Raw genomic sequence first — 19,865 nt, 5'->3', positions numbered from 1 at the left:
GGATTTGACTATGTTAAATTACCCAAAAAGTCGAGGAAGGTGTAGGTGAAGTGAATTAGTCATTGTAATTGCAGGGATAGGGTTAGAGGAGTGAGTCTGGGTTGGGGTGCTCTTTGGAGGGTGGGTGTGAGGTCCATGGGATGAATGGCCTGTTTCCATGGTGTAGGGATTCTATGTCTTACATAGAGTCATAAAATATGATTTTTTAATATAAAAATTGTAAATGAAGCTATAATGTGACACAGCTGACAAAATTTGGAGTCCACTGCTATACCATCCAGCTAATTAAAGAGTGGAAGAAAATTACTGCAAGTGCTGGAGATCACAACTTTTTTGCTCGGTATTGATAACGTGGCAACTATTCACCAAATCCCACATGCCTCCCTTCCACACAGACAGGATGAAGCTGGTCGCTTTTAAATGATGCCGTGGGCCTGAGGAGGAGCTTTGCAAAGCGTCTGTTTCCTGCTTAGACAGTTCCGAGTGAGGATCTCGACGGGCAATGTGCACAGGGTCTGGGTTGCAATGTGACACACAACAGCCACGGATTTCACTGCGAGGAAAAAAAAATGCTGCGTTCCGTGCCAGCAATGTGCGGAGCAACCCACTGCTTTCAGCAGCAGTTTGGGGCTAGGTGCAATTATCCTTCTTGGAGCCTAGGGACCCGTCTCCCCTTCAGCAGGAACCTGGTGTTGCCCGGGTCCAGCTCAGGGACCGGAGATGAAGGGGAAGAGGATGGATTCGAACCAGGACGGGAGCTGGGCGCTGGGCAGGGTCGGCCAGCCTGGACACGGCCAGGAAGTAGGGCTCAGCTCTCGAGGAGACGTTCCCTATTGCCGCTGGAACGGGTCAGCAGCCTGATCCCCCCGGAGATGTTGTCCCAGGAGGTAATGGACCTGCAGCAGATGATCCAGGAACCAGGCCCAAAGGGTTACACAGGAGCATCCATGCCCTCCGCACCTACAGGATGGCAGGCAGCACCTGGGTGCAGCTGGCATCTGCCCCAGGAGGAAGACCATGGTCAGGAGGACACTGCTTGCCAACCGAACCCCCCGAACAGTGAAGTGCCGTTTAAACCTGGGGATGTGGTGTTGGTGGAGTTTCGCAGGAGGCACTGCCTGGAACTGCAAAAGATGTTCAACTTGGTGAAAGATGGGAAGTTGCACAGTCAGTGGGGCATGCTTTCTCACCAGGAGATCCTAGGGCATCTCCCCGGCCAAGTCTTCATGACCTCCACAGGCTCTAAGTTTATCTTGAGGAGGCCGTCGCTGGAAGAATTTGTGCTGCTGATGAAGAGAGGACCAGCCATTTCTTATCCTAAAGTAAGGAGTGCTTGTCTCTTTTTAAAAAAGAAAACTGTGTAACTCAAATGTAAAGAGCTTTAATAGGTAAAAACAAATTGTCTCACCTTAAAGCAAATGCCCACTTTAAACTGTTCAGAATGAATATTCCCAAAATGTGAACATCTGTGCCCAGTCCTCAAAGAAAGTGGTATACTCTTTTCATAAGCTAGGGCTGCGTTCCCAGGAATTTAGAAACGGACATTTGATCCAAGTTTTCATGATCTTAAAGTAGATAAGAATGAAACTATTTCCATTCTAAAGGCTGATGAGAAGATCATTCAGGATTAAAATGAGGAAATGTTTCTATATACAGGAGATGATAAAAGTTTTGGAATCTTCTGCAAATGGATAATTGATGCTAGCTCAATTGTTATATTTAACACTGGGATAAATTGATGTTAACTAGAAGTCTTAATGGCTGTTGAACTAAAGGCAGATATATGGGATGACCACGCTGCAGGTCTGACCTGATATCATTGTGCAGTGAAACAGCTCCAAAGACTGAATGGCATTCCTCTGTGTTCAATGAGAAGAACATCTGAGTTGCCTTCAGACTTCTCTTCATAATCAACATCTTGAATATGTGTATGTAAGAACGTAGAACAGTCCAGCACAGGTACAGACCCACCATGTGTGCCAAGCATGATGCCATTCTAAACAAAACCCATCTGCTCCCACATGGTTCATATCCCCCCAGTCCCTGCCTGTTCATTTCTGTGTAAATGCCTCTTAAACATTGCTAATGTATCTGCTTCTACCACCTCCTCTGACAGCATGTTCCACCTATCAACCTCTATGTAAAAAAAAAACTTGCACATCCCCTTTAAACTCTCCCCTCTCAGTATGCCCATATATATGACATTTCCACCCTTGGAAAAAGACTTTAACTATTCCCATTTCTTATAATTTTATATACTTTTACTGGTTGCCCTCAGCCTCCAATGTTCTTGTAAAAATAATCCAAGTTTGTGTGACCTCTCCTTATAGCTAATACACTCCAATCCAGACAACACTCTGTAAGCCTTTTCTCAAAATAGTCTCTGCATCCTTCCAAAATGATCAACTGGCCTTTAAAAGACTCCCATGTGTCAGATGTGGATTTATCCTCAAATAGCCACCTCCAATTTAATTTCTTCAGTTCCTGCCCAATACTGTTGTAATTAGCCTTCTCCAACTCTCCACCCCCACTCCCACCCCCAACCAATTAAGCACTTCCAAGAGAGTTTAGAAAAGAATTAGAGACCTATTGTGTTTCTCTGTTTAGGCACTTGTGTAATATCATGGATTGCGAAAAGTGGGACCATGCTGAACTGTAGAGCCATCATCTTCTTGCGCTGCTCTCCACACACATTCTGATACGGTGCATACAATAACAGAATGGTTTCAAAATGGAAGGAGGCCAACCTTCTGTTATCCACGCTGGCTCACTTTAGAGTTATCAACTGGTCACACTATTTTTCTTGCAGCCTTGCAAGATCTTCTCTTTAGTATTTTAATCAATTCTTTTGAAAGCCACAATTGAAGCTGCCCTTCCCAAATTCCATTATGTAACAAGATTTTCCCAAGTGTCATCTTTTGTTCATTTTTACTTGCTCACTTTATATTAGTGTTCTTTGGTATTTGATTATTTTGCCAAAGGGACAGTTTCTCCCTCTGTTCTCTGCACAGATTTCTCATGGTTTTGAATACCTCTATTAAATCTCTTCTCTACCTTCTCTAATGAGCACTGTTCAGATTTGGCAACCTATCCATGCAGCTGAATGATTTTTGTAAATCTTTCTGCACCCTTTCCAATACTGTCACTTTCTTCCTAAGGTGCGGTGTCCAGGGTCAGACACAATATTTTTGTTAAGACAGTGTTGAAACTTTATTGCTGGAACAGCACAGCAGGTCAGGCAGCATCCAGGGAACAGGAGATTCGACGTTTCGGGCACAGGCCCTTCTTCAGGAATGAGCAGAGAGTGTTCAGCAGGAGAAGATAAAAGGTAGGGAGGAGGGACTTGGAGGAGGGGCGTTGGAAATGTGATAAGTGGAAAGAGGTCAAGGTGAGGGTGATAGGTCGGAGTAGGATGGAGGCGGAGAGGTCAAGAAGAAGACTGCAGGTCAGGAAGGCGGTGCCGGGCTGGAGGGATCCGGCTGAGACAAGGTGGGGGGAGGGGGGATGAAGAAACTGGTGAAGTCCAAGTTCATCCCCTGCGGTTGGAGGGTTCCCAGTCGGAAGATAAGACGCTCCTCCTCCGACCGTCGGGTTGTTGTGGTTTGGCGGTGGATGAGTCCAATGACCTGCATATCCTCGGTGGAGTGGTTAAGACAGTACAACTATATTTTATAAACAAACACGAACATGCTAGAGAAACTCAGCAGGTCTGACCGCATCTGTGGAGAGAAACAGAGTTAAGATTTTGAGTCTGATACAACTCTGAAGAGTCATGCTGGACTTGAAATATTAACTCTGTTTCTCTCTCCACAGATCTAGCCAGACCTGCTGAGTTTTCCCAGCATTTTCTGTGTTTGCTTCAGACTTACAGCTTCCACGGTATTTTACCATTCTTTAATTATTTTATAAAGGTAGACTAAAGGTTCTTTTGGTGTCCTTACTTGCAGGACAGAAAGTCCAGTCTCAAGTCCTGCCAGTTCCAGAGGTGCACCAAAACATGTCTGAACAAAGTTTATTATAATAATTATACAAGTTATGGATGGCACGGTGGCAAAGTGGTTAGCACTGCTGCCTCACAGCACCAGAGACCCGGTTTCAATTCCCGCCTCAGTCAACTGACTGTGTGGAGTTTGCACATTCTCCCCGTGTCTGCGTGGGTTTCCTCCGGGTGCTCCGGTTTCCTCCCACCGTCCAAAAATGTGCAGGTCAGGTGAATTGGCCATGCTAAACTGCCCGTAGTGTTAGGTGAAGAGGTAAATGTTGGGGAATAGGTCTGGGTGGGTTGCGCTTCGGCGGGTCAGTGTAGACTTGTTGGGCCGAAGGGCCTGTTTCCACACTGTAAGTAATCTAAGTACAAGTTAAGTATAACTTCCTTACTTTTGTACAATATGCATAAAACACAGGACTGTAATGTACAGGAGTTGTTTCGGGCGTCTGGTGTCAGGCATGTGAAACCAAAGCCTTAAAGATATTCCTTTGGACTGGAAGGCATGTCTTTAGAAGAAAGGTTGAAGGAGCTAGTGCTTTTCTCATTGGAACAAACAAGGATTAGGTGTACAAGATGTTGAGAGGCATAGCTAGATGGATAGACAGAGACTTTCCCCCTTAGTGGAAATGTCTATCAATAGTGGGCATAATTTTAAGTTAACTGGAGGAAGGTTATGGGGAGATGTCAGAGGTAAGTTCTTTACTCAGGGAGAGGTGGTTGTGTGGAATGCAGTGCCAACAGTGGTAATGGAGTCAGATACATTAGGGACATTTAAGTGACTCTTGGATAGGCACATGGAAGTTAGTCCAATGCAAGGTACGTAGGTTAATCTGAGAGTAGGATAAAAGGCTGGCACTACATCGAGGGCCGAAAGACATATACTGTGCTATATCAGTGGTGCTGGAAGAGCACAGCAATTCAGGCAGCATCCGACGAGCAGCAAAATCGATGTTTCGGGCAAAAGCCCTTCATCAGGAATAAAGGCAGAGAGCCTGAAGCGTGGAGAGATAAGCCAGAGGAGGGTGGGGGTGGGGAGAAAGTAGCATAGAGTACAATAGGTGAGTGGCGCAGGAGATGAAGGTGATAGGTCAGGGAGGAGAGGGTGGAGTGGATAGGTGGAAAAGGAGCTAGGCAGGTCGGACAAGTCCGGACAGGTCAAGGGGACAGTGCGGGCTGGAAGTTTGAAACTAGGATGAGGTGGGGGAAGGGGAAATGAGGAAGCTGTTGAAGTCCACATTGATGCCCTGGGGTTGAAGTGTTCCGAGGCGGAAGATGAGGCGTTCTTCCTCCAGGCGTCTGGTGGTGAGGGAGCGGCGGTGAAGAAGGCCCAGGACCTCCGTGTCCTCGGCAGAGTGGGAGGGGGAGTGGTCCTACATTTCAACTCCCCCTCCCACTCTGCCGAGGACATGGAGGTCCTGGGCCTCCTTCACCGCCACTCCCTCACCACCCGACGCTTGGAGGAAGAACGCCTCATCTTCCGCCTCGGAACACTTCAACCCCAGGGCATCAATGTGGACTTCAACAGCTTGAAACTTTATTGCTGGAACAGCACAGCAGGTCAGGCAGCATCCAGGGAACAGGAGATTCGACGTTTCGGGCACAGGCCCTTCTTCAGGAAAGGCCTGAACAGCTTCCTCATTTCCCCTTCCCCCACCTCATCCTATTTTCAAACTTCCAGCCCGCACTGTCCCCTTGACCTGTCTGGACTTGTCCGACCTGCCTAGCTCCTTTTCCACCTATCCACTCCATCCTCTCCTCCCTGACCTATCACCTTCATCTCCTCCGCCACTCACCTATTGTACTCTATGCTACTTTCTCCCCACCCCCACCCTCCTCTAGCTTATCTCTCCACGCTTCAGGCTCTCTGCCTTTATTCCTGATGAAGGGCTTTTGCCCGAAACATCGATTTTGCTGCTCGTCGGATGCTACCTGAATTGCTGTGCTCTTCCAGCACCACTGATCCAGAATCTGGTTTCCAGCATCTGCAGTCATTGTTTTTACCTCATATACTGTGCTGTACTGTTCTATGTTTTGTTTGTAAATGCTGGTCCTACAAATAAATACTATATATGCTTAACTTGTTGCTTTCTCAACTTGTCCTACTTTTTAATAATATGTATACATGTATCATAAGTCCTTCTGCTCATCTCCCTCCTGTAAAATTGCACCTTTTATTTTATTTGACCTTTCTTCAATCTTCCTACCAAAATATATGACTTCACACTTCAATGTATCAAATTTTACCTGCTGTTTCTCTGCTCATTCCAACAGCCTGCCTTGTGTCCTCTTGAAGTCCTGACAATTCACAATACCTCCAAGTTTTGTGCAAATTTTGAAATTGTACCCAAGTCTTAAGACCCCTGCTTTACATTAATTGCTTAATACTGACACCAGGACCCACATTCTTCAGTCTGAATATAACCATTCACCACCTCTTGCTGCTTCCTGCCACTCACTCAGATAACTATCAATCTGTGCTGCCACTAACCCTTTAATTGTATGCCGTCAAACTTTGCTGATATGTTTGTTGTGTGGAACTCTGTTTAATTACATCAGCCGCATTACTGTCATCAAGCACCTATATTACCTCATCAAAAAGACTTTGCACCATGACATTGTGCCCTTTTCATTGCAGAGTCTATCACTGGCTGGAGAAAGACTCTTTAACATAAAAGTGCTGTCTAATTAACTGATTGACGTGTTCTAGAGGTGCTGTAAACAACAATAGAGCTTCACTAAGACTTAGCATTTGAATCGTTGATGTGATGATGTGACAACATAAGTTTTGTGTGACATGCTTCAACTATGGCTTAGTTGGAAGTACTCTTACCTTTATATCAGAAGGTAGTGGATTCAAGTCACACTTCAGGATTTGAAGATAAACCAAACCTGGCAGTGCAATGCACTAACAAGGGGATACTGCAAAGCTGGGGGTAGTGACTTTCAGATAAAATGTTAAACTGAGGCTCTGTTTTTTCTTTCAGATGAAGTTAAGAGGTCCTATGACAATATTTTGAAGAAAAGTAGAGAAATTACCCATGATATCCTAGGAAATATTTACATTTAATATTTATGTGGGAAGCAGTGACAGACTAGTAATTCAGAGCACTATTGCCCTGGTAAAGTGGGTTCAACTTCCAGCACAACAACTGATAGAATTAACATTCTGCTATTAAATCTGGAATGTAAAGTCTAAGCAATGGTGACCATGACTTTTTAAAATATATTCATTCAGGGGATCTGGGGCATTGCTAACTGGGCCAGCATTTACTGTCCAACTTTAATTCCCCTTGAGAAAGTGTCTGAGAGCTGCCTTCTTAAACTACTGCAATTTGTTGTAGATACTTCCTCAATGCTGTTAAAGAGGGCGTTCCAGGAATTTCAGCGACAATGAAAGAACAGCTATATGTGTCCAAGTCAGAATGGTGAATGGCTTGGAGAGGAACTTGTAGGTGGTGGTATTTCCGTATATTTGCTGGCATTGTATGTAGTTATTATTGAGTGTCGTAAAGGTCTTGCTGGATCACAAATGTCATTCTGGGAAGGCAATCTGCCACCCTTACCTGGTTTGGTCTACATGTGACTTCTGACTCTCAGCAATGTGCTTCATGTTTGAGTGTGCTCTGAACGTGCTATTGGTAATTGTGAACAAATACTAATCTAATTAATGATACCATAGTGTTAAGGGCTTAGATGGAGAGGAATTTGTTAAATGTGTACAAGATAATTTTCTGATTCAGTATGTCGATGTACCTACTAGAGAAGGTGCAAAACTTGACCTACTCTTGGGAAATAAGGCAGGGCAGATGATTGAGGTGTCAGTGGGGGAACACTTCGGACCCAGCGACCATAATTCTATTAGATTTAAAATAGTGATGGAAAAGGATAGACCTGTTCTAAATGTTGAAGTACTAAATTGGAGAAAGGCAAATTTTGACAGTATTAGGCAAGAACTTTCGAAAGCTGATTGGGGGCAGATGTTCGCAGGTAAAGGGACGACTAGAAAATGGGAAGCCTTCAGAAATGAGATAATGAAAATCCAGAGACAGTATATTCCTGTCAGGGTGAAAGGAAAGGCTGGTAGGTATAGGGAATGCTGGATGACTAAAGAAATTGAGGGTTTGGTTAAGATAAAGAAGGAAGCATATGTAAGTTATAGACAGGATAGATCGAGTGAATCCTTAGAGTATAAAGGCAGTAAGAATATACTTAAGCGGGAAATCAGGAGGACAAAAAGGGTACATGAGATAGTTTAGGCAAATAGAATTAAGGAGAATCCAAAGGGTTTTTACAAATATATTAGGGACAAAAGGGTAACGAGGGAGAGAATAGGCCTCTCAAAGATCAGCAAGGTGGCCTTTTATTAGATTAGATTACTTGCAATGTGGAAACAGGTCCTTCGGCCAAACAAGTCCACACCGACTTGCAACCCACTCATTTACCCCTTCACCTAACACTATGGGCAATTTAGCATGGCCAATTCACCTAACCTGCACATCTTTGGACTGTGGGAGGAAACCGGAGGACACGGGGAGAATGTGTGGAGTTTGCACAATCAGTCGCTTGAGTCAGGAATTGAACCCGGGTCTCTGGCACGGTGAGGCAGCAGTGCTAACCACTGAGCCACCGTGCTGCCCACACGTGTGTGGAGCCGCAGAAAATGGGGGAGATAATAAACGAGTATTTTGCGTCAGTATTTACTGTGGAAAAGGATATGGAAGATATACACTGTAGGGAAATAGATTGTGACATCTTGAAAAATGTCCATATTACAGAGGAGGAAGTGCTGGATGTCTTGGAATGCATAAAGGTGGATAAATCCCCAGGGCCTGATGAGGTGTACCCTAGAACTCTGTGGGAAGCTACAGAAGTGAATTCTGGGCCTCTTGCTGAGATATGTGTATCATCGATAGTCACAGGTGTGGTGCTGGAAGACTGGAGGTTGGCTAACGTGGTGCCACTGTTTAAGAAAAGTGGTAAGGACAAGCCAGGAAACTATAGACCAGTGAGCCTGATGTCGGTGGTGGGCAAGTTGTTGGAGGGAATCCTCAGGGACTGGATGTACACGTATTTGGAAAGGCAAGGACTGATTAGGGATAGTCAGCATGACTTTGTGCGTGGGAAATCATGTCTCACAAACTTGATTGAGTTTTTTGAAGAAGTAACAAAGGGGATTGATGAGGGCAGAGTGGTAGATGTGATCTATATGGACTTCAGTAAGGTGTTCGACAAGGTTAGATCTCTTGGAATACAAGAAGAACAAGCCATTTGGATACAGAACTGGCTCAAAGGTAGAAAACAGAGGGTGGTGGTGGAGGGTTGTTTTTCAGACTGGAGGCCTGTGACCAGTGGAGTGCCACAAGGATCGGTGCCTGGTCCATTACTTTTCGTCATTTACATAAATGATTTGGATGCAAGCACAGGAGGCACAGTTCGTAAGTTTGCAGATGACACCAAAATTACAGGTGTAGTCGACAGCGAAGAGGGAGACATCAGACTACAACAGGATCTTGACCAGATGGGCCAGTGGGCTGAGAAGTGGCAGATGGAGTTTAATTCAGATAAATGCGAGGTGCTGCATTTTGGGAAAGCAAATCTTAGCAGGACTTCTACACTTAATGGTAAGGTCCTAGGGAGTGTTGCTGAACAAGGAGACCTTGGAGTGCAGGTTCATAGCTCCTTGAAAGTGGAGTCGCAGGTAGATAGGATAGTGAAAAAGGCATTTGGTATGCTTTCCTTTATTGGTCAGAGTATTGAGTATAGGAGTTGGGATGTGCAGGCTAGGTGGGTTAAGCATGGAAAATACAAGGTTAAGGGATAGGGTAGAGGGAATGGATCTGGATGGGATATTCTTTGGTGGGCCAGTGTGGACTTGGTGGGCTGAATGGTCTGCTTCCACATGAGGGATTCTATGAAATAATTATGTCATGAAACATAAATCACAGTTCTCATCTATTTTTAAATGTTAATTTCCTATTGCCAATAAAATAAAACAAATACAGAAAAGCAGAAATGCAAAATAGAGTTCTGCACAGATTTAGTAGATAATTTATTGTTTAGAACCTAATAGGAACAGGAGTATAGCCCTCGAAGGTGCCATGACATTCAATATGATCATAGTTGATTTTCATCTCAATTCCACTTTCCCACCCGTTCCCTATATCTCATGGTTCCTTGGGACACCAAAAATGTATCTATCTCGGCTTTAAATATGCTTGACATTGGAACGTCCACATCCCTCGAGGGTTGAGAATTTTGTTCATTTCACACTTTGAAATGTCAACTGTTACGACAGTCATTTTGAGTTACTGTATTAGGGTTAAGGCCGGAAAATTTACAAATATGTTCTCGATTTCTACCCTAAAATTGTAAGTGAACTCTCATTGATTTCAGGCATTGTTTTCTGAAAGAACGGAGTATTTGTGACCTCAATTGACAAACTAGCTGCAGATTACAGCAAAATATTGTGAGTGATGTAGGGTAAAGGTAGAGTTGCCATAATCACAGCGGACTGTAGGGCTGCTGTCTCATGAGAGAAAGAAATAACTGGTGGTGGTTTAACTTGAGAGTCTCCTTGTCTCAGGTGAGGAGCGAGGTTCAGAAGAAAGGTCTTCGTGGTAACCTCAGCAGCTGCGGATAAAAGTTAGCCCACTGAACAATAAGAAACACCATAAGGGATATGCTAATTTGTTCTCAGTGTTTCAATATCTTTTAGTATGGAAGTTTTGTTCCACTTCACAAATCAGGTGGAAATCATCTGTATTCCTATATCATTCTCAGTTTTTTATTCCTTTTTTTGCTTCTGGAAGGATATTAGTGCCATGCTGATGATGATGGATATTGGTAGTGGGAACCATGTTTTGGAGTCTGGTTCAGGATCCGGAGCAATGACACTGTTTCTATCTCGAACAGGTAATATCTGAATCGGTTTCCTGTCAGAAACTGAATAATCAAATACCTTATGTGTATCTATGTTGCCAAGATTTCTTTGTTAAAATGCTCGAATGAAATATCCATTACATTACAGTTTATTACTAGATTTAGTTACTGGGTCATCTGATTCTCAAGGTCATTTCATCTTCTGTCACTGAACTATAGAATGTAGACAAAACTTGCCCTTGCAGGGATGAAGCTTCAAGCCATCATTGACACCTTCAGCATAGCATACGAGAACAAAGTCATTACACTAAATAGTTGGAAGACAAAGGTCCTCTACCAAATATCCTACCGCCATAATGCACTGTGGTCAAAATTCCCGACAAGGCCTTGGACGTGATGGTCCACCCAACATATTTTGGATGCCTTCTGTCAATAAGGTAGACGTCAGCGACAAGGTTCAACATTGGCCTCAATGTGCCAGCACAATCTTCAGTCACCAGGGGAAGTGAGTTCTTGAAGAGCAGTGCCTCAACCTAGCACCAAGCTCATGGTCCAAGCTCAATTCCCTTCCTAATGGCATTATGGGTCTACCTATAGTACAGGAACTCCAGCAGCTTAAGACGGCAGTTCACTACAACGTTTTTAAAGGCAAGTCTGGATTGGCAATAAATGCTGGCCCAGTTAGTGATATTCATCTCCCATGAGTGAATTAAAATGTCACCTACGAATTCACTTTTAGTGTGTAAGCTAGGCAGCTTCCTCTATGAGGGCCTGTAACAGAAGATGAAAGAATATCTAGATTATGGAAATTACTGCAATGAAGGTGTTATTTTATAAAGAAAGGTTAGACAAATTGGGCCTGCATCCAATGGAATTTAGAAGAGTTATTGATACCTATTACATATGCAGGGGATTTGACAGTGGATGGAGAGGATAATTCCCATTATGAAAGAGATCAGATCTAGGTGTAACCATTTTAATAAGAAATGGATCTCCCATTTATGACAGAAATAAGGGTGGACACTAAATGCTGGCCAGCCAGAGACATCCATTTTCCACTGAAAAATAAAAGTTGGCCTGCAGGTAGCGGGCATTAAATAGATTTCTATTTATTCTGTAGATCGGTTCCACTCCAGTGGGAAGCTGGTTGAAGGTGAGGTCCAGCATTATAACAAGGAAAGTCCAAGGTGTCAGTACAATGACAGAATCTTGCTTGGCCATGGTCCAAATGCAAATCGAGTCTAAGATGCACTCGCAGCTTACGATCATGGCTTGTATGTCACCTTAATGCAGGTGGGCAACCTTTAGTCCAGTGGCAAGGATATTCAAGATGACTGGAAAGCAGGCTGTGCGAAGTGATCTAAGGACATACAAACACTTGTATTCCCATTGTCTTCAACATGGCCCGAACAACATTGCCTCAGTGTTGGCAGCTCTTCCAAAATCATTATTGTAAAAATATTCTGCTGTCAGTCCTGATAGGTTTGATAAATTAGACTGAATCCAAGGGGCCAGAAATGGCAAATGGCAAAATTAAAAGGGCAAAACTCCGCGAGAAAGAGGAGAAAAATTACAAAGGTTTTAAATGTTGTTTGCATTTTCTATGATCTCTGGACATCCCAAAGCTCTTTATAAATATTGAAGAATTTTAGAGTTATTCCTGTTGTATTTCAGGGGAAACAGCACTCGATTTGTTCACAACAAGTTCGCAAAGAAAATTGTTTAGTCAGTTTTATTTTGTGTGGTTGAAAGATGTAAATTAGCCATCTCCTTTTCTTTTCTTTAAAAAGTGCTCCTTTAGTCCTGCACACAAGTTTCAGTCACAAACAAATTTCTGAAGTAGGGCTTGAGCCCACAACCTTTTGATAAGGAACATGCTGTTGTAATGGTAACAGCTATTTGATGTTACATTTGAGGCATAATATTAAAACATACTAGAGGAACTATTTTTGACTTTGTTTTACTTCAACTGTGAATGCTTCATACTGTACTGATTTTCATAGAATCATACAGTACAAAAGAAGCCCTTTGGCCTATTGGGTTCACCGACAAACTACTCTAAATCTACACAAGTCCCACTTTCCAGCTCTTGGCCATGTAAATTTAAATATTATATCATTTCAAATGCTTATCCAAATACTTTTTAAAGGTTGTGAGGTTTCCAGCCTTGACAACCCTACCAGAGTGTGCAACCTCCACCTGTTCCACGATGAAATGCAAGTCATGATCACCATCCTCTGGTTGAAAGAGATTTTCCTCAAATCCCCTCTAAAGCTCTTGCCTTTTATCTTAAAGTTATGTTCACTTGTTATTGATCCTTCAACTAAGGGTAACAGCTGCTTTCTATTCACCCTGTCCCTTGCCCCTCATAATCTTGTACACTTCAATCAGGTTTGCCCCTCAACTCTGCTCTAAAGCAGACAACCCAAGCATATTCAGCCTCTTCATAGCTAGCCACAAGGATTGGTGCTGGATCCATTGCGTTTTGTCATTTATATAAATTTCGTCACTGATTTGATTGTGAACATAGGAGGTATAGTTAGTAAGTTTGCAGATGACATCAAAGTTGGAGGTGTAGTAGACAGCTAAGAAGGTTACCTCCGATTACAATGGGATCTTGATCAGATGGGCCAATAAACTGAGGAGTGTCAGATGGAGTTTAATTTAGACAAATGTGAGGTGCTGCATTTTGGAAAAGCAAATCAGAGTAGGACTTATACACTTAATGATAAGGTCCTAGGGAGTGTTGCTGAACAAGGGGACCTTGGAGTGCAGCTCAGTTCCTTGAAAGTAGAGTTGCAGGTAGATAGGATAGTGAAGAAGGCAATTAGTATGCTTTCCTTTATTGGTCAGAGCACTGAGTATAGGAGTTGCGAGGTCATGTTGCGGCTGGACAGGATGTTGGCTAGGTCACTTTTAGATTATTTTGTGCAATTCTGGTTTTCCTCCTATAGGAGGGATGTTGTGAAACTTGAAAGGGTTCAGAAAAGACTTACAAGAATGTTGCCAGGGTTGGAAGGTTTGAGCTTTTAGGCGAGGCTGGGTCTGTTTTCTCTCAAGTGTCAGAGGCTGAGGGATGACCTTTATAGAGGTTTATAAAATCGTGAGAGACATGGATTGGGTAAATTGACAAGGTCTTTTCCCTGGATTGGGGGAGTCCAGAAGTAAAGGGCATAAGTTTAGGGTGAGAGGGGCAAGATATAAAAGGTATCGGCAATCTTTTCACACAAAGGGTGGTGCGTGTGTGGAATGAGCTGCCAGAGGAAGCAGTGGAGATTGTACAATTACGACATTTTAAAAGACATCTGGATAAGTACGTGAAGAGGAAAAGTTTAGAGGGATGTGGGCCAAGTGCTGGCAAATGGGACTAGGTTAATTGGGATATCTGGTCTGCATGGCCGAGTTGGATCAAAGGGTCTGTTTCCGTACTGTACATCTCTATGACTTTAAGATGCTTCAACCAAGACAATATTCTGGTGAATCTCCTCTGTGCCCTCAGTGCAATCATATCCTTTTTGTAGTGCAGTGACCAGAACTGCACACAGTCTTCCAGCTCTGGCCTCACCAAGGTTCTGTAGAGCTCCTCCATACCCTCCCTGCTCTTATAATCTATGCCAGGAGTGATGAAGGCAAGTATCCCATAAACTGTGTTACCCACCCTATTAAATGCTGCTCCCTTCAGAGATCTCTGGATAAGCAACCCAAGATCCTTGTTTTCCTTCGAGCTTCCTAGTCTCCGGGTGCCAATAATTCAAAGTTTTCCATGATCATAATTAACATTACTCATCTTGGAAGTTAAAATATATATGTGGTCAGAAAATGAAGATAAAAGAGATTTCCAACATTAATAATCTAAATTCACAAAAGATTCTTGCAGAAAATTGTTAACAATTAAATATGCCCACTAAAAATAATTCAATTACATTTTTACCCCAAAACTGAGAGCTACTTCAATATCTCTGCCAAGTAAATACAGGTTGTTGCTATGTGTTGAAACACTGCGTTCTCGGTGAGATGCAAATCTTAATTTCAGAGGAACTCAGGTATTACGCATGCCTTTTTGCAGTTCTACATAGAACAGTCAATGTGAGTCACAGAAATTCAATATTAAATCCATTTTTTTAATCAACATATCTTGGGAATTCATATATAGAGTTCAAGAAAATAAGGGTTTTAAATTTGCAATATTCTTTTCACAAGTCTACATGATAATCCAGTGAAGTGATGTTGCGGCTGATTGTGGTACTTGACTTAAAAAGCAAGTGTCATGCTGAGTTAATTGGAGCAACAGGATTGATAGAGCAACGTGCTTCATTAACCTTAGTTGAAATTGGGGAAATTAATCATGTTGGGGGGGATTTATGACTAAGTCATTCACTGGTGACCCAAACTTGGTAGGGTGGTAAATTGTGAGGAGGTTAACAGTAAACTGTAAGACTATATCAATGGATTGGTCAGCTGGTGAATGGAATTCAATGTGGAAATGTGTGAGATACTGCACTTCGGGAGAGCTAATAATGTAAGGGTAGGACCTTTGAACGGTAGGACCCTGGAAAGTACTGAAGATCAGAGGAACCTTGGGAATGTATCCACAAGTAGCAGGACAGTAGAATAAGGTGGTTAAGAAGACAAGATACTTGCCTTTATTAGCTGAGGTGCAGAATATACGAGAAAGGAGATTATGTCAAGAGCTGTATAAAATGCTGGTTAGACTACAGTAGAAGGACTGCATTCATTTCTGGTCACAACATTATGGATATGATTGCACTGGAGAGGGTTCTGAGGAGATGATGAAGGATGGTATAGGCTGGGGTTATTTTCCTTAGAACAGTAAATGTTGAGGGTATCTGACGGTTGTATGAAATTGTGAGGGGTATAGATAGGCTGGATAGAAAGGCACTATTTTCCATTAGTAGAGAGGTGAATAGAAAGGCACTATGTTCCATTAGTAGAGAGGTAAGGGGTAGATGACTAAGAGGAGAGTCAAGAAGAATATTTTTCATTTGGGGTGGTGGACTCTGGAGCTCACTCCCCGAAAGGATGATTGAGTTATTAACTCTTGTTACATTTAAGCAGTATCGAGATATTCACTTGCATTATTATAGCCTCCAGGGCTCTGGGCCAAGAACTGGAAAATGATATTAATGTAGTCAGATCTGTTAGCTGCTGTGGACATAATGAGCCAAATGGCTTCTTTTTGTACTGTAAAGGGCTATGAGTCAATGAGCTCCCTACAAAACATCTTTGATGGTACAGGACAGGGATGAACTGGCCTGTACAGCCAAGTTACCTGCTGATACTGGCTCATACCTGAAAAATGGGTAATTGAGTTAGGCAGTAGGAGGCTGTCAATTATCCTTGAAACCAACCTTCAGGGAAGGAAGGTGGAGCATTGTGAAAGACATTATAAAGTGTGTGCGTTCATTTACAATTCTGATTTCATGTTTTACCTCCACAGTGGGATCTTCTGGCCATGTGTACAGTTTTGAAGTAAGACCAGATCACCATTCCAATGCTAAAAGAAATTACCAGCGCTGGCGGAATGCCTGGGAAGTGGCCTATGAGAGAGAGTGGCCAAATAATGTTGAATTCATTAATAAAGATATTGTAACAGCCACTGATGATATCCAAGGAAAGATGTTTGATGCTGTAAGTAACCTGTTGCTTTGATAATTATATCACCCATTATGTTATGGATCTGAACGCAGTCCGTTGCCTTGTCTTTATTGCAAAGATTTGAATTTGCTTCATCAAGGTCAAGAGTCTCCCTAATAGTAAACCAGAGAACGGCCTATTACTGTGGGTGACATGGCTTTGTATCTTACCATGGCAGCTGGTGGAATTTAAACAGTCAGTAAAATCAATCTGGAATATGAAAACTAGTTTCAGTAATGGCACCATGAAGTGAACAACAATTGCTGTCAAAGCCCAGCTGGTTCACTAATAACCTTTTAGAGAAGGAATTCTGCCGTCTTTACCTTGTCTGGCCTACATTTATTTCCAAACTCTCAACCTGAAATAGCCCAGCAAATCCCTCAGTTCAAGGGCAGTTAGGGATGTGCAACAAAAGCTGACCCTTGCCATTGATGTCAAGAAAGAGTAATGAAAAAAACAATATGAATCCTATCACCTGCCTCTCTTCCTCCAAATCCACGCAAGTTTTCTCTTTAGCTTCTTTAGCTCAAGTACAGCATCAATTTGATGCTACAACACATTATCCCACCCCCAACAATGTACGTTCTGCTGTCCAATCCCTTCGCACTGAAATTCCCATCCCCGATATTCTCTGCCTCTTCAGTTAGTTCCTCCTTATTACTTTAGATTACTTACAGTGTGGAAACAGGCCCTTCGGCCTAACAAGTCCACACCGACCCGCCGAAGTGCAACACATCCAGACGCAATCTCCTATATTTACCCCTTCACCTAACACTACAGGCAATTTAGCGTGGCCAATTCACCTAACCTGCACATTTTTGGATTGTGGGAGGAAACCGGAGTACCTGGAGGAAACCCACACAGACACGGGGAGAATATGCAAACTCCACACAGCGAGTGGCCTGAGGTGGGAATTGAACCCTGGTCTCTGGCGCTGTGAGGCAGCAGTGCTAACCATTGTGCCGCCCATTATGATGCTGATTAAACCTACTTTTTGCCACTACTGTTTGGGATGCACATCCTATTTGTCTGTTATGGGGCTCGGTGTCAAATTTGGTTTGGCATTGCTCTTCTGAAGTACCTTGGGGACACTATTATGAAAATGACATTACATAAACACAGTTGTTGTTGCATTTCCCAAAGACGTTGCACAGTTGTGTGTGTGAGATGAGTTGTATTGCTAGGGGTTAGTGAGTAGCATACTGTTGAATGATTTCATGGATTTAAAAGAGAAAGTAAATATTTTAAAATAAGATTAAAACATAGAACTAAACTAATGCCATAATTTCAATCAAACCGACTTTGTTCATCACTGAATTCATAAGCACAGCCCAAAATGGATTTAGGTGCTGTCTCATTTTTAGACTATGTGAAACATATGAATTTTAGGATCTGATCAATTTAGATGTTCAGGTCTGAAAACTGTAGATTGCTAATTTTCAAGCACTCCAAAGGATAAACCAGCTGAGAAAATGAAAATGAAAATCTCAGGTTAGAATTTGGGCTGCTGACTATCAGAACCTACACTGTAACGTTTTACTTCAAAGCAAGATCAAAGATTAGATCAAAGATCTAATATAACCTCTTGGCCTATGAGAGCGTGGTGGCACAGTGGTTAGCACTGCTGCCTCTTAGTGCCCAGGGACCTGGGTTCAATTCTAGCCTTGGGTAACTATCTGTATAGAGTTTGCACATTCTTCCTGTGTCTGCCTAGGTGTTCCCATTTCCTCCCACAGTCCAAAGCTGTGCAGGATAAATGGATTGGCTAGGCTAAATTACCCATGCAGATTAGATTGATTAGCAATGGGAAATGCAGGTTATGGAGGTAGGCTGGGGAGTGTGGGACACTTTTTTTCAGTGGGTCAGTGCAGAAATTGATTATATGCAACAATATTCATGGAAGTTCAGATAGTAAAGGTGAAGGCAATTGCTCTTGTATCCCAATGGTCAGTTGTTGAAGAAAGCACACAAGAGTTGGATATTGGGACCATGCAAAGTCCCCAACACAGCTGTCTCTGTGGGGATTGCCTCAGAAATTGAAAGTTATACTGGGTAATTCCATTGAGTCTGGAATCCACGAAGAAAGGTCCTCAATGTGAGAACCTCTGCAGGGCTTCAACTTAGTTAAGCTTGACAGATACCCAGGAAACGTTCAACAATCATAAACCTACTCCAACTCCCAGGTTGTCATTTTTCTGACCCCTGCATCTAATTATCCCCAATCCTCTACACACCTCTGACAACCATCCTACAGTCAGCCACCAACACCCCACCCCCAATCCATTCTCCCCTATTGCTGTCCTGACCCGACCTTGGATATAACATCCCCTCTACCACTGGCTAGGCTAGACCCTTCCTAGCTATCAGACCTGACACCTCTCACCTGATTCCAGGCCTACATCTCCCAATCCCACATCACTGTCAGAGCCAAGAATCTCCCTCCTGACCCAAACTGACATCCCTCCCAACCTGACCCCTACCCCTTGCCCTGCGTGGAATGTCTGAGCCCAAGTACAGCATTAATGATCACTGATAGTAAGCCATATACAGATCACATTTATTTCTGATCTTTTGGAGTAATACTTCGAAACAAAAATTCCATTGTGATTGAAATAGTATGGTATAATTTCTTTTTTATTAAAAACTTAACACTTGATTACATAAAGGATCACATCTATTTCATGATACACCCAAAACCTAATTAGTAATACCCGGCCCTGTATAGTACTGAGTCAGAATAGTTCAAGGTCTGAACTGTAGTCTGTGCTGGATTAATTGGTCTCTGTTGGTACAGCAATAAAGGTACACCAATTGTTTTGAGTGGAAAAGAAAATATCAGTCATTCCTGATTGCTATCTAGTGACTTGGAAGGTGTGTCACATAAGTCAGCATAGCATCAGAGTCAAGTGACCTCGATGGGTGACTGAATGTCATGTGAATTTACCCAGAGTGAGTTCATGCAGCCAGAGAGGAACAAGATTGCAGAGGGAGTATTGTTTCCTATTGAATATGCAATTTCATTCTTATCTAGTAGGATAAACAATGTTAAGGATTTGCCATCAGACTCCAGGAACTTTAGTACATTCTTTACCTTTCTTCATCTTTAATCCAACTTTTGTATTAAACTTCTGAAATAAGTTTAATACAAAGCTTCCACCCATATGTAAGCTACTTGATCAGATAAATAATCATACCCTACTTGTAAAATCCTTCCAAATTTTCAAAAGTTCTATTAACTCCCTTCAATCTTCTCTCCTTGACTGCAACAGGTTCCAGTCTTAAGTAATTCCTTATACCAATAATTATCCTTCACAGTCCTTCAGATTCTTTATATTCAGTATAT

At 42.7% G+C, this 19,865-nt stretch overlaps 1 protein-coding gene across 1 annotated transcript in view; it reads left to right on the top strand.

Annotated features, from left to right (window-relative positions):
- Positions 1–481: 481 nt before the first annotated feature.
- trmt61b (tRNA methyltransferase 61B) overlaps positions 482–19,865 on the top strand; it is a 29,902-nt gene continuing 10,518 nt past the window's right edge. The window contains exons 1-3 of the mRNA XM_043687213.2: positions 482–1,322; positions 10,798–10,900; positions 16,326–16,516. Coding sequence (XP_043543148.1) covers positions 570–1,322; positions 10,798–10,900; positions 16,326–16,516 — 1,047 coding nt within the window. The 5' untranslated portion in view covers positions 482–569. The remainder of the gene's footprint in view (positions 1,323–10,797; positions 10,901–16,325; positions 16,517–19,865) is intronic.

This window comes from Chiloscyllium plagiosum, unplaced genomic scaffold (genome assembly GCF_037043375.1).
Source record: "Chiloscyllium plagiosum isolate Xiang-an unplaced genomic scaffold, Cpla_swu_hap1 HiC_scaffold_3, whole genome shotgun sequence".
NCBI classification, from domain to species: Eukaryota; Metazoa; Chordata; class Chondrichthyes; order Orectolobiformes; family Hemiscylliidae; genus Chiloscyllium; species Chiloscyllium plagiosum.
This window is presented reverse-complemented; position numbering and strand designations above follow the sequence as displayed.